Raw genomic sequence first — 13,390 nt, 5'->3', positions numbered from 1 at the left:
TGGTCAGCGCCCTCTTGAGGTGGAAATGTTTGAGCTGAGACCTGAAGGATAGAAAAGAAGCCAGCCATAGAAAGCATATGTATAGATATGTTGAGAGACAGAGAATGTTATAGGTGTTGCTTTGTGTTTGTCTGCCTCCCACCCTAGACTGTAAGTTCCAGGAAATATCTTATTCATGCTGTATCCTCCAGAGTTTAGGGCAGTGCAAGACACATAGTAGATGCTCAATAAATGTTTGATGAAATGAGTGAGTGAGCGGGCCAGCTGAGGCAGAGGCGAGAGGCCATTCCTAGCCTTTCCTTCCAGAGACATCGCCATAATGGATGAGCAGGGCTTCTGCAAAATTGTGGGCCGCTCCACGGATATGATCATCCGGGGTGGTGAGAACATCTACCCCGCAGAACTTGAGGACTTCTTTCACACACACCCGCAGGTGCAAGAAGTGCAGGTGAGGCACCCAGTCCGGGTAAGCCCAGAGGAGCAGGAAACATGGATGGGGATGGGGATGTTTGATATCTATCTGTGACTCTGGAAGGTGGTGGGAGTGAAGGACGAGCGGATGGGGGAGGAAGTTTGTGCCTGCATTCGGCTGAAGCAGGGGGAAGAGACCACACCTGAGGACATCAAGGCTTTCTGCAAAGGGAAGGTAGGAGCCTCAACTCACCCCAAACTGATAGTCCTCTGTTTTTCAAACCCCTCTCCCAGCCAACCACTCAGCCCACTGTTCCCTTCCCCAGCCCTATGACTCCCACCCAGCCTCATGTATCTCCCTCTGGTCCACAGATCTCCCACTTCAAGATTCCCCGATACGTCGTGTTTGTCACCAACTACCCCCTCACCATCTCAGGAAAGGTATGTAAGGTGGAGGAGACTAGGGAAGGGTAGGGTAGCTTGGGGCCCAGGTGCAGAAGGCCAGGTGGCCCCACCTATGCCACCCTTAGTGATGGGTAAGAATCTGGCAGTAGGGTGACCAACTAGTCAATTCATCCTAGTTTGCCCCAAACTTTCCCAGCTTTATCCTAAGAACTTCCTCAGTCCTGGGCAAACCAAGACGGTTGGTCACCCTAGCTGACAGAGGTCCCAAGCCTGGCTCTCATTCCTTTCTCTTTCCTCTAGATCCAGAAATTCAAACTTCGAGAGCAGATGGAACGACATCTAAATCTGTGAATAAAGAGGAGGGGGAACCTCCCAGGCCCTCCCTGCCCTTCCCCCACATTCCCCAGTCTGTCTTTGTGATTTGGCATAAAGAACTTCTCAGTTTTCTTTGGCTGGTCCCTTGCTGGTTTCCTGTCTTGGCAGCTACTATGGGATGGAGAAGGGAAGAAACAAAAGGGAAACTAGCTCTTTCAGACCTTCTATTCCTTGTCAACAATGGTGCTAAGCACTTTGGTGTTAGTTAGCATTATCTAATTAATTTACTCCTCACTCAGTCTCTTTGAGATACCAGACGGATTGAGTGAGGAGTTTTAAGACTTTACTCATTTCTTTTTCACATTGTCACCAGACTTTTTAAAGACTACACTCACTTTTTTTTACCTCATCACCAGATTAATCCGGCAAGAACTATTCTTATTTATAAGAGCTTTATTGAATATAACTCACATATCATCTAATTCACCCATTTAAGTGTACAATTCATTGGCTTTTAGTATATACGCAGATGTATGCCACCATCATACAGTCAACTTAAAACATTTTATCTATGTCATCCCCTTGAATAAAAAAGAGCCCTAGCTTGTCCTCATAAAAAAACAAACATTTTCATCTCCTTAAATAGAAACTCCATACTCTTTAGCTATCATCCTCATCTTCCTACTTCCTTCACCCCCTCCCCCAACCAACCCAATTTTTATATATATTTCTTCATTGATGAACATGGGCTTCCCTGATGGGCAGAGCCAGATAAAGTAGGCTGTAGCTTAACCTAAGAAATAAAAACAGCTTCTGCTTGCAGTCCTCACCTCCCAATGTGTCTGCCCCCAGCAGCAGTGGCGTCCTCTTTCCTTTTTAGAAAATGAACATAAGATTAGGATACTCTGAGTGCCAGGCGTTATGCTGGGTGCTTTCAGATACACATTCTCTTGAAACCTTCCCAACAACCCTGTCAAGGAGATATGAGCCCCATTTCACAAATGATGAAATGAAATTCAGGGAAGTTTGGTGTTTTGCCTAAGGGTCACACAGCTGGAATTAGAACCCAGCTGTCTGACTCCAAAGCTCATGATCTGTCCGCTTCATGGGACAGTTTAGGTGCCTGCTTTCCTAGCCCTTGCCCTGAATCCTGTCTCCTACCACAGACACCATTCCTGACTCTCCTCCCAGCAGATGTGTGTGGGGTGCGGTGGGGGGAAGGGTGGCCTGATCCAGGAGATGACCCCCTAGTCTCCAGGCCAAGAGGCTTTCCCTGGGATTTTCTGCTGCTTCAACGTTCAGCCCAAGTGCCCTCTCCTCCCATGCTGATTCCACCGCCCTTGTAGCAGATTGCTCCACATCACAGAGCCTATTGGCCTGGTATCCAGCAGGTGCTGAATTAATATCCATTGGCTGTTTTCTTTTGTTGGTTTGCCTCCCTCCTATCTTGCACACCTTACACTGTGACCTAGTCCTGTGCATCTGGATTTCCCCAGCGCCCAACTCGGTGCAGGCACATAAAATGTGAAAGAATTCGCTGAACGAATTAAGAATTCCTGGATGGGTCAGGGGACTCTTTCTCCGGACAGGGTGCCAAAAGGCGGGCAGCTCACGGGACTATCTCGCGGCCTCCGAGGAAAGGAAGGGCAGGCGACTGCGGTGAGCGCATCGGTGCCCGGCAGGTGGCGTCGCAGTCCCGAAGCCTCGGGTTCTTTCCGCGCCCCGTGGGAGGCGGCGCTGGGTCACGCAGCCCCTCTTCCTTCCTCCCGGGCAGCCCACCGGTCGGCCTCTGCGCGCTCTGTGCGCTGTGGGCGCGTCTCGGGCTCCGATCCTGCCCCGCGCACCCGGCCACCAGCCGCAGGACGCGCCATGGCACTCCCGGGGTTCCGGGCTCGCGCCTGGGCGGCAGCGGCCAAAGGAGCCCAGAGGCGCCGCCGAGCGGAAGGTGCTGGAAGATCCCGGAGTCCTGAGCCCGGGAACCGGCGCGCGGCGCTTTACGTCCACGTGAGTGGGGGGCGGGAGGGGGGGGAGGCAGAGCTCTGAGCCCGGCTCCACTGCGCCGGCCGGGACTGTACGACTGGTCACGCGTGAGCCCACCTGCCTGCCGACTTTCCCGGTCCCCGGACTAGAGCTTGGATGAGACCCGGTTCCCGGGCAGGGAAATGTCTGGGTCACCAGCTCGGTGACCTTGACCACGTTATTTCCCTTCGGGACCTGTTTAGTCTTAGTGAAGTGGACATAATAATTCCAGTCCGACCTGCCTTGGGGAGTTGTGTGGCTCAGATGGCGTAGCCACTGTAGATGGACCTGGAACGGGGACGGAGATGTGTGCGACTGTACCCTGGAACTGGTCAGGACAGGCCGGAGTCACCTCTCGCCCCGTGTATACTCCCCTTGCCCCCAGTGGCCCTACTGCGAGAAGCGCTGCAGTTACTGCAACTTCAACAAGTACATCCCGCGTGGTGTGGACGAGGCTGCTGTGCGGAGCTGCCTGGTGACTGAGGCGCAAACACTGCTGCGGCTCAGCGGGGTGCGGCGGTGGGTACCGGAGGCTGGAAGTGGACCTTTGGGGAGTGGGTAGGACAGGTGCAGGCATCCCAGAGTGCTCCCCCAGGTCTCATCTTCTCCATCCTCTTTCGCCAGGGTGGAGTCTGTGTTTTTTGGTGGGGGCACCCCCAGTCTAGCCAGCCCCCACACTGTGGCTGCTATCCTGGAGGCAGTGGCGCAAGCAACCTACCTGCCTGCAGACTGTGAGGTCACGTTGGAGGCCAACCCCACTTCGGCCCCAGGCTCCAGGCTGTCAGCATTCGGGGCAGCAGGAGTCAACAGGTTGTCTATTGGCGTCCAGGTAACCCACCTTACCCACCCCATTTCAGAGCACCCAGCCCTTCAGTGCTGTCTCTCCTCTGGTCACATTCATTTATTGGGCAAACATTTACTGCGCTCCTTCTGGGTGCCAGGGCCCAGTAGGTACTGAAAAATGTATCATGACACTTCGGTAACTATGTAATTGTTTGCTTCTGTGCTGGATCAGTAATCTATGGGGCAGGGATCATGCATGCTTTTTGTTCATCACATTATTCCAAGCACCCACCTTTGGGTAATAGATGCTCAAAAAAGATTTGTTACATGATTGGAGACACAGGAAGAGGCAAATAGCGGGTGGTCAGATCATTGCAGCGTGTTAAAGGGGGTCTCTACAAAAGGCTTTGGGAATATAGACTGCAGGGCATCTTAGTCTGATGAAATCGTGGATTTCTTCCTGGAGAGGTAATGTTTAATGAGGAGGAGAAGGTCACCAGGTGTGAGGGGAAAAGACACAGGACATGGAAGAGCCGTGCATGTTTTAGGGGAGCTGGGAGTCATTCCTTGTGACTGGCTGGAGGCAAGAAAGCCTTCAGCACCATGCTTACTAGGGAGTTTGGGGTTTTGCCTAGTGGTGACAGGGGAGCTGTTGAAGGTTTTTAAGTAAGGAGAAACGTATTCCTCTCACGTTGACCCCTAGTGTTTGCATATCCAGTATTTTCCCCTCTTCTAATACATGTACCACTTTACCGTAGAGTTTGGGGTCAGGGCCTTGTCCTGATGGGACATACTGAAAGGGGCACATCATTTTTGAGATATTCCAGCCCCAAGTGCATACATATCTTGAATCTAAGTGTGAAAAAACCTCAGGAAAACCTAAATTAAGAGACTGTGTGTGTGTGGTAAGACACAGATAACATGAGACCTATCCTAAATTAAGAGACTGTGTGTGTCAGGTAAGAACAGATAACATGAGACCTATCCTAACGATTTTTTTTAGTGTGCAGACAGTATTGTTGACTATAAGCACAGTGACGTACAGCAGATTTCTAGACCTTATTCATTAAGACACATTTTGAAACACAACTGGCTTATAGTCTTCAAAAATGTCGGTGTCATGAAAGCCAAAGAAAGACTAAGGATCTAGATTAAAGGAGACAAAAGAGACAATGATAGCTGAGTGCAATGTGTGACCCCTGATTGGATCCTGGATTGGGGCAGGAAGAGGAAATTACTACAGTAAACATTATTGGGACTGTTGACCAAATTTGAATATGACTGTGTTAGATAATGACATTGTATCAGTGTTACATTTCCTGAACTCTGTAATTGGATTGTGGTTATGTAAGAGAAATGTCCTTGTCCTTAGGAAATACACAGTTAAGTGTTTCGACGTAAAAGGGTGCAATGTTTAAGTTACTTAAATTTAAATAACCACTTTGCAAATGCACACTAGCATGTGGCCAATGGCTACGATATTCTACTAAAATTGTTCTATGTCTGCACTGACCACGTGCCATTAAACAATTGGAATGTGATTATTTCAATTTAATTGTTTTAAAATTTGAATAGTCACATGTGATTAGTACCTACTGTATTGGACAGTGCAGGTATAGGACATTTTCATCATCACTGAAAGTTGGTTTGGACAGTGCTGGTCTTGACTTACTCTCAAATGATTCAACCTAATGATAGATGTGAGCATATTTATGGAGAGATTGAGAAAATGTGGCAAAATGTTAGTTGGTGAATCTCGATGAAGGTAGGTATTGAATTTTTCTTTCACCTTTTCTATAGGTTTGAAATACTTCGAAATAAAAAGTGAAATGTAAAAAGACTCTTGGCTTTGGAGTCAGATAGTTCTAAATTCCAGGTCTGGCTTTGCCATTGTATGACCTTGGACAAGTTACTTAGCATCTCTGAACGTCAGTTTTCTCTTCTGTAAAATGGAGCCAACGTTGGAGGTTTATAAGAATGAATTAGATATTACATAAAAATGCTTGGTACATAGTGACCCTTCCGGGAATGATACCCTTGGTATTGGCTTGACTATCTGCCTTCCAGCTCCCTGCCTTGTTCTGCAGTTTTGCCTGTATCTGTGTCTCCAGTAACGTCCGGTATTTTTGTTTCCCTCTGAGCTGGCCTGTGCACTTACACTGGCCCCTGTCTCCCCAGTCCCTGGACGACACTGAGCTCCAGCTGCTGGGGCGGACACACTCGGCCAGTAATGCTCTACAGACACTGGCAGAGGCCCGGCGCCTCTTTCCCGGACGCGTATCTGTGGACCTGATGCTGGGGCTGCCGGCACAGCAGGTGGGGCCGTGGCTCAGGCAGCTGAAGGAACTGCTGCGCCACTGTGACGACCACGTCTCCCTCTATCAGTTGTCCCTGGAGCGGGGCACTACCCTCTTCACCCAGGTGCAACAGGGTGTCCTTCCTGCCCCTGATCCTGAGCTCGCTGCTGAGATGTACCAGGAGGGACGGGCAGTGCTTAGGCAGGCTGGCTTCCGCCAGTATGAGGTCTCCAACTTCGCCCGGAACGTAAGTCCTAGGGCTGGTGACAGAAAGTGCAGAGGGGGCAAGCTGGGGCATGACCTGGGAAATGTGATCCCGTGGGGAGAAGGGTCTCTGCTGGGTGCGCTGAGGCCTGAGGAGGTGGGACATTCTAACCAGGTGCCTCTTACCTGAACAGAAACGGGGCTACCCTCTTTGCTCTGCGCTCACTGTACCCTCTCTCCCCACAGGGGGCGCTTAGTACCCACAATTGGACTTACTGGCAGTGCGGTCAGTACCTTGGCATCGGGCCTGGTGAGTCCCCTGTAAACCGTAGAACAGATGATTCAGGAATGGAACGTCGTGGCTGTGTGATGCTGGGCCAGTTGTTAACCTCTAAGCCTCTGTTTCCTCATATGTAACGTGTGGCCCAAAAAAGGATGGCGTAGAGCCATCGCGTGTATTTTAAGGTGCTTGATACAGTGCCTGGCACCGTGGTTCCCAGTCTCTAGCGTGCATCAGAATTCCCTGGAGGGCTTGTGAAAACTCGGATTCCTGGGCCCCACCTCCAGAATTTCTGATTGGACGGTTGGGTGTAGGGCCCGAGAAATTAGACTGTTGGTCCACGGGCCACACTTTGAGAAGCACTGAGTTACCATCAGGCAAGCACTGACGGTTAGCTGCTATGAAAGTGGGGGTGGTTGTTGATGTTGTCAGGGGCCCATGGGCGATTTGTGCCCCAGGGGGCCGGGGGCCACGCTCGGGAAGCTCGGATCCAGACCCTGGAGCCTGACGTCTGGATGAAGGAGGTGATGGTACATGGTCATGGCACCCGGAAGCACACCCCCCTGGGCAGGCTGGAGCTGTGAGCATCTCAGGGCACAGGGCTCTTTACCTGGGCTTCCCTCGCACCCCCAGAACCGCCACCGTGTTCCCCTCTTTATTTCCTGCCCTGTTCTGTCCCCAGACTGCATGATCCTCATTAGCCCCCCATGCACGCATCCCAGCATAGGGTTGAAAGACTGGGAGAAGCCGGGTCTCCTCTCTAAGACCCTTGGACGGTTTTCCTTTTAGGCTGGAGGAAGTTTTGGCTATGGGGCTACGCACAGACGTGGGGATCACTCACCAGGTAAGGGGTCAAGTGGCTGTGGCACACTGCTTCCTACTTCTGAGCTGTGCAGAACCATTTTCGGTCTCCCTCACTCCTCCTTCTTTACACATATCCCTCCCATTCCTCTGGGGCTGGCAGCTGGAGCTTGGGCTTTAATCCAGCCGAGACCGGATGGGCACTGTGGTGCAAGGGTGAGAGCCCTAGACTTGGACTGCAGAAACCTGGGCTCTAGTCCCTATTCTACTGCAACCTGGGGCACACATCCTTTCACCTCTCTGAACTCCAGTTTTCTCAACTATAGGGAATAGACTAGATTAAAGGTTTTCAAATGTTTTTAAGCAGCACTGAAAGCGCAGATAGGAAATGCAATAGATGGTCGATCAAACTTAAAATTGCTCTGGATGAAGTCAGGGCCATAAAGCCCTGGCTGAGGCTGGGTGGGGTTGGGAGAAGGATTGGAGGGAGACCCGGCGTGGCTGGGAGCTGGGTTTTGACTTGAACATGGAATAGCTACTAGAAGATACTTACCTCCCTGTTGACCTATTGGCCTAAGATCCTTGCGCTGGACTGGACCCTCCCTCACCACACCCCCAGACACATGGCCCAGAAGAGCCCGAGTAGCTATCCACCCTGTGGCCCCTGCACCTCTGACCCTTCCGGTCTCCCCAGCACTGGCAGCAGTTTGAGCCGCAGTTGACCCTTTGGGACGTGTTTGGAGCAAGCAAGCAGGTGGACACATTGTTGGAGCAGGGCCTGTTGCGGCTGGATCACAGGTGTGTTGGGGGAGGGCGGTGGTTAGGAGCCCTCGGGATCCCTGACTAGAGATCACAGACCCAGGAGAAGTGAGAAAGACCAATAAGGAGGGGCCTGTGGGTTCTGGGTGACACTGGTGGAGGGTGGGCATTGAAAATGGTGAGATAAGGCAGTCACATCCAGGCCTCTTGTTTTTCCAGGGGTCTTCGTTGTTCCTGGGAGGGTCTGGCTGTGCTGGACTCTCTGTTGCTGACCCTTCTACCTCTACTCCAAGAGGTCTGGCAGCAGAGAGCCCTCTCCCCTGTGCCAGAAGGATGACCAGATGCTGCTGTATCAGAGGAACACTGTGCCAGGTGGGCTTGGGGGCTGGGCTGACACTGCAGACATCTCCCCTGGCAGAAGCCATCTCAGCCCTGGTCGTTATAGCATCCCCAGGAGACCAGCTAGTGAGGTGAACGGGAAGACCTTTCTGGCCTCGGAGCTGGCATCAAGTGTACCCACCACTGCCAGAGAAGGAGTAGTGGTTTCTGTGAGTGCCTCTCACTAGTGGCCTCTAAAGCAAATCTAGGCTGGCAAGAGATTCTGAGGAATCTAGGTCTCAGGCTTCCAGCCCCTGTGACACAGGAGAGGACATAGAAGGGACGGAGAATGCTGGTGGACCCATGTGTATATCCAGTACAGGTGGACTCTGAGAACAGTGGGAAAGATCAGAGCGAGCCTTGCCCCTTCTCTTTTGGCAACCAGGATATGTTTGGGTTGTCAGGAGCCTCACAGACCCTGCCGAGTTCTCTTTCCCAGTCCCTTCTCCTCTGCAGCCTTTCCCTTGAGAGAGTGAAGGTGAGGGGAGCAAGCAGGGGAAGGGGAGAGGAGATGAATACAGAAAAGCCCCCAAAGCTTGGTAATTCTCCCCTGGCCTTTTACTTGCAGAAATGGTCACCTGGTTTTATTTAAATAGCCTAATAAGACTATCTGGAGCTTACCTTGACTATGGTGCTGTCCTTTGTCCAGGCTCCTTCCTGGATTGCGGAATCTTGATTTGGGGGCTAGCGGCAAAATCTAAGCTGAGATCTCTTTCTGTCCCCTGACAAATATTTACGAATGAGTGAGCGTCCATCAGTGATCCTTGCCTGAATCAGTGATTAGACTGACGGTTGCAAAATGTTAATTTCTGACTTTATTTTTCCATCTCTATTCATTAATTGAACATCCATATAAAAGGAGCTTTCCCTTTTTGAAGGGCCGATACTCTTAATCTAGAAATCACATGCAGGGTGCACGTATATATGTGTGTGAGGGAAAGGCGTTTTGCTGTGAGGAGGCTTTATAAATTTTCAAATCAAAGGGTCCTGTGATGCCAGAAGTAATTTAGTACTGCTGCAAATCGGGGCATGCCAAGCTCAGCCTCTAGCTAGCTGGGTGACTAATGACGGGGTTCTCCACCCCTCAGAGGTGAGCACGTGCATTTCCCGTGTGACTAGTGGGTGTGAATATCAGTCCTTCTGTGACCCTGTGGTAACGTGGTGTTACTACCTCTCATTTATTCATGAAATATTTAGCAAGCACTACTGGTGTGCCAGGCTCTGTGCCGGGCACACAGAGAGGAATAAGACCTGTTCCAGCCCTCGAGGAACTCATTGCCATGTTGATAGATGTGTAAAGAGATAAATTTCAGGGTTATCAGTGAGGGTGTGCAGGCGGACTGTAGAAGTCTGCAGCGCATTTGGTTCTGAGGCTGGGATCGGAAAGGGGGAACCCGTTTTCCTTACCACCTCCTGTGGCTCTAGGGCAGTTTGCAGGGTGACCAATGCTGCCTGGGAGAGCCTCTTCCTGATGTTGATATTCAAGAAGTGAGCACGGGGCCGGAGCAGGTGCACCATCAGATAACCTGGGCCCACTCAGGTTTCTCCCAGCGGCCCGGGCTCGTGCCACCTGAGATGCCCAGGCCCTCCCTGCTGGGGCACCTCACGAGGCCTGTGCAGACAGCCTGGACAGGAGCCAGGGCCAAGTGGGGGTGGCATGGATCATCTTCTGTGACTCAGCCTGGTCCCACCCTCAGGTGAATCAGAATCTCCCGGAGGCAGAGCCCAGGAATCTAGTTTTTAAATGCTTCCTAAATGGCTCTAATAATCAGGCCAGTTTGGGAAGCCCTGTCATCGCCTGCCTTCCATCCTGGGAGGCTGGGGTCAGGAGGAACGATGGGGACACAGCTACTTCCAGACGTGACCAACTGGAGTGGGGTCCTTCGCTCTGCATCTAGGCCTTCCATGGCTCATCCATCAAAGGGCTTGTCCTTCATAGTGAGACTTTTATTGTCATTTTTCACCTGCCCTACTGAAAAGCACGTGAACACAATTAAAAGGGGTGAACGAGCTACTTTGGTGATGAGAGGAGTTGGGGGAAATGTAATATGTGTGGGTGTGTGGTTACAGCATGAAGGACCAACCTGAGTGCAAGACCACTGACAATTATCAAGCCCTATGACTGAGTCGCCCACCCCTACCCTCACCAAATAGTATGAAGTAGACAGGGCAGCTATTATAATTTCCATGTTACATACAGGGATGTTCAAATAGGCCCTCTAACTGGACTCTAGTCATATAAGTAGTAAGTAGCAGACCTGGTATAACACTTCTGGACATCTAGAACTGTCTGTTACATCATCATATTATACTTGCAGTAGGTCCAGGTCAATTGACCTATCTCTTAAATTAGGCAAAATCCTGACCTCTCTCTCCCCTCTCTGCCTCAGGCTTGAAGCTGCCATTTTGGCATGGCGCTGGGTAGCTCGGATTTGGTGTCTATATTTTCCCTCCAGAAGAAGCTCGGACAATAAGAACCCATGTGTCTCATCTCCGTGAGACCATCCACTTCCTGGGACAGACCTGCATTCTGCAAAGAAAAGGACCTTAAATAATAGGATTGCTACAGACTGAATGTTTGTGTCCCCCAGAATTTATATGTGGAAACCTCATCCGCAAGGTGGGGGGGCCTTTGGGGATGATTAGGTCATGAGGATGGAGCCCTCATGAATGGGATTAGTGCCCTATGAAAAGAGACCTCAGGGAGCTCCCTCTACCCTTCCACCACGTGAGGACTTGGAGGGAAGACAGACGTCTATCAGCCAGGAAGCAGACTCTCATCAGACACCAAATCTGCTGGCACCGTGATCTTAGACTTCCCAGCCTCCAGGACTGGGAGAAATAAATGTTTGTTGTCTAAGCCACCCAGCCTATGGTATTTTTGTTACAGCAGCCTGAACAGACTAAGGCAAGGATGAAATAACTTGTGTGGTCGATTGTATTACTGTTCAGAATGTTTACCACCCTTCCTTGAGTGCCCCTCCCTGAGGGCCTGCTGGGGATTGATGTACCCCTGCCCTCTTAAACCTGGGAAGGACCATGAGACTTGCTCACACTGACTGTAAGAGCCAGTGGGTGGTCCACCGTCTCCCCTCTCTGCCAAAGAGACCTGCGGTGTTCACAGAGAGATTGTGTCATCAGCCTGGGTCCTAGACGGAAGAAGATGGTGGGCAGAGGAGCAGCCAGCCACAGTGACTTGAACAGGAGTGAGACATTCGTGTTCGTTGTTACAAACCGTAGATTTTCGGGTTGTTTAGTAGTGCAGCATAATTGAGACTCCACTGACTGATCCAATTTGTAATCCCACCGTTCAAAGATGAGTCACTGTTAACGATTCTGGTATGTATCTTAGCATAAAGTTCTTGGATGCAAAGGAACGTATTTAGATACACAATCTTACAAATAACGAGATAATAGACATCTTTCTTTGGAGGCTTCTTGTTCTAGCTAATGTGGTAGGCATCCTTTCATGTCAAATTGATATCTACATCTGTGTTTTTCAGTGTTTTTTAGTGTAGCTTCATAGTATACCACCGCATGGTTATGGCAAAATTTACGCGACCAATGCCTTTTTGGTGAAACAGGGTTTAATTCTGATTTTTACAAACTCTGTGATGAACATCTTTTATAAATATTTTTATGCGCTCGCTGGCCTATTTCCTTAGGTTTAGAATAAATTCCAAGAAATGGGATTGCTGACTGAAGATACTCACATCCTTTGTTTGGATACACAATGCCAATGAGGAAGCCTGCCTCGTTGATGCTCTTGCCAGGTTATTAGTGCTCATTTCTCTATAATCTTGACAGTAGCAAGCATGATCCATTTTTCCAAATGATTCCAATCTGAAGAGCACTCTTAACCCCACCTTTATCGTCAGCTAATCTACTGCCTCCCTAACTCTGGCATCTACTTTGTCTATCTGATCACTCAAGTCAGAGAGCAAAGGCGACAACCTCTGGGGCCACCCACGTAGAAGACCAAACTGCAAAAGTGTTTGCCAGTGTGTGCCTCTGAAGTTCTTTTATCCAGAGCCCCCCCTTCTGGGAGAATCCCAAATCTCCCTTCTGTCTTTCTTTCCCTGCTCCCCTTTTTTTTTCCTGCAGGGATTTTTAAAGCCTTTTCTTTCTTTTTTAAATCACACAAACAACATTTTAGAAACAGAATTCTAAATGAAGAAGAAATAAATCACCCATAATCAGTGGCCCCAACAAATTAAACTTTTTATTTGTCCATGTTCCCTTCTAGTTCTCGTCCAAATGCATGCAGGATTTTTGCCCAGTTGTGCTGCTGGCACAGATCTAATTTTGCGTTCCATGTTGTTACATGGTCATCATCTTTTTCATTTTAATTGTTGCACAGTGTTCCAATCAGTGATTGATTTAATAATTACTACCCTCATGTAAGTCACTTTAAGTGGTTCCCCATTTACCTCTATTATAAATAATTCTGTGGTGCATATTTTTATGGCTGTTGCTTCTTCCTTCATTTGAGATATTTCCTCAGGTTGGTTCCCAAGAGATAGGTCAAAGGGTATGAATGCTTTAATAACTCTTGGTGTGACTTGTAATATTGTTTAACAAAGGGTTTTTCTTTTTTTTTCCTGCTCAAAAATAATGCTTTTTTTCTCTTTTTCAACCATATGAAAGAAAGAAAAATTCTACTACCCAGAAATCATCATTACTAACATTTGGATAACCATCCTTCCAGACATCTCTTGATGTGTAGATACACATAGAG

The 13,390-nt window shown here is 49.6% G+C and overlaps 2 protein-coding genes across 2 annotated transcripts in view; both read left to right on the top strand.

Moving 5' to 3' along the window:
• The window catches only part of ACSF2 (acyl-CoA synthetase family member 2), a 30,672-nt gene extending 29,405 nt beyond the window's left edge, over positions 1-1,267 (top strand). The window contains exons 13-16 of the mRNA XM_081027461.1: positions 307-448; positions 536-646; positions 784-852; positions 1,117-1,267. Of these exons, the coding sequence (XP_080883587.1) occupies positions 307-448; positions 536-646; positions 784-852; positions 1,117-1,167 (373 nt within the window). The 3' untranslated portion in view covers positions 1,168-1,267. The remainder of the gene's footprint in view (positions 1-306; positions 449-535; positions 647-783; positions 853-1,116) is intronic.
• Positions 1,268-2,713: 1,446 nt separating this feature from the next.
• Positions 2,714-12,333, top strand: RSAD1 (radical S-adenosyl methionine domain containing 1). Its single transcript, XM_081027462.1, has 10 exons — positions 2,714-3,135; positions 3,536-3,669; positions 3,775-3,979; positions 6,112-6,477; positions 6,681-6,744; positions 7,147-7,294; positions 7,504-7,558; positions 8,210-8,313; positions 8,494-8,646; positions 11,043-12,333. Exons 1-9 carry the CDS (start codon positions 3,001-3,003, stop codon positions 8,609-8,611), a joined length of 1,329 nt encoding a protein of 442 aa, XP_080883588.1. The 5' UTR covers positions 2,714-3,000; the 3' UTR covers positions 8,612-8,646; positions 11,043-12,333.
• Positions 12,334-13,390: the final 1,057 nt, after the last annotated feature.

Source organism: Rhinolophus hipposideros (assembly GCF_964194185.1).
Source record: "Rhinolophus hipposideros genome assembly, chromosome: 20".
Taxonomy (NCBI): Eukaryota; Metazoa; Chordata; class Mammalia; order Chiroptera; family Rhinolophidae; genus Rhinolophus; species Rhinolophus hipposideros.
Note: the sequence above shows the minus strand (reverse complement) of the source record. Positions and strands in the feature narration are given on the sequence as shown.

Coding starts and splice junctions, on each gene's coding strand:
- RSAD1 (XM_081027462.1), top strand. CDS start 3,001: ATGGCACTCCCGGGGTTCCGGGCTCGCGCCTGGGCGGCAGCGGCCAAA. Junction 3,670..3,774: donor CGGCTCAGCGGGGTGCGGCG/GTGGGTACCGGA, acceptor CTCTTTCGCCAG/GGTGGAGTCTGTGTTTTTTG. Junction 7,559..8,209: donor ACGTGGGGATCACTCACCAG/GTAAGGGGTCAA, acceptor CGGTCTCCCCAG/CACTGGCAGCAGTTTGAGCC.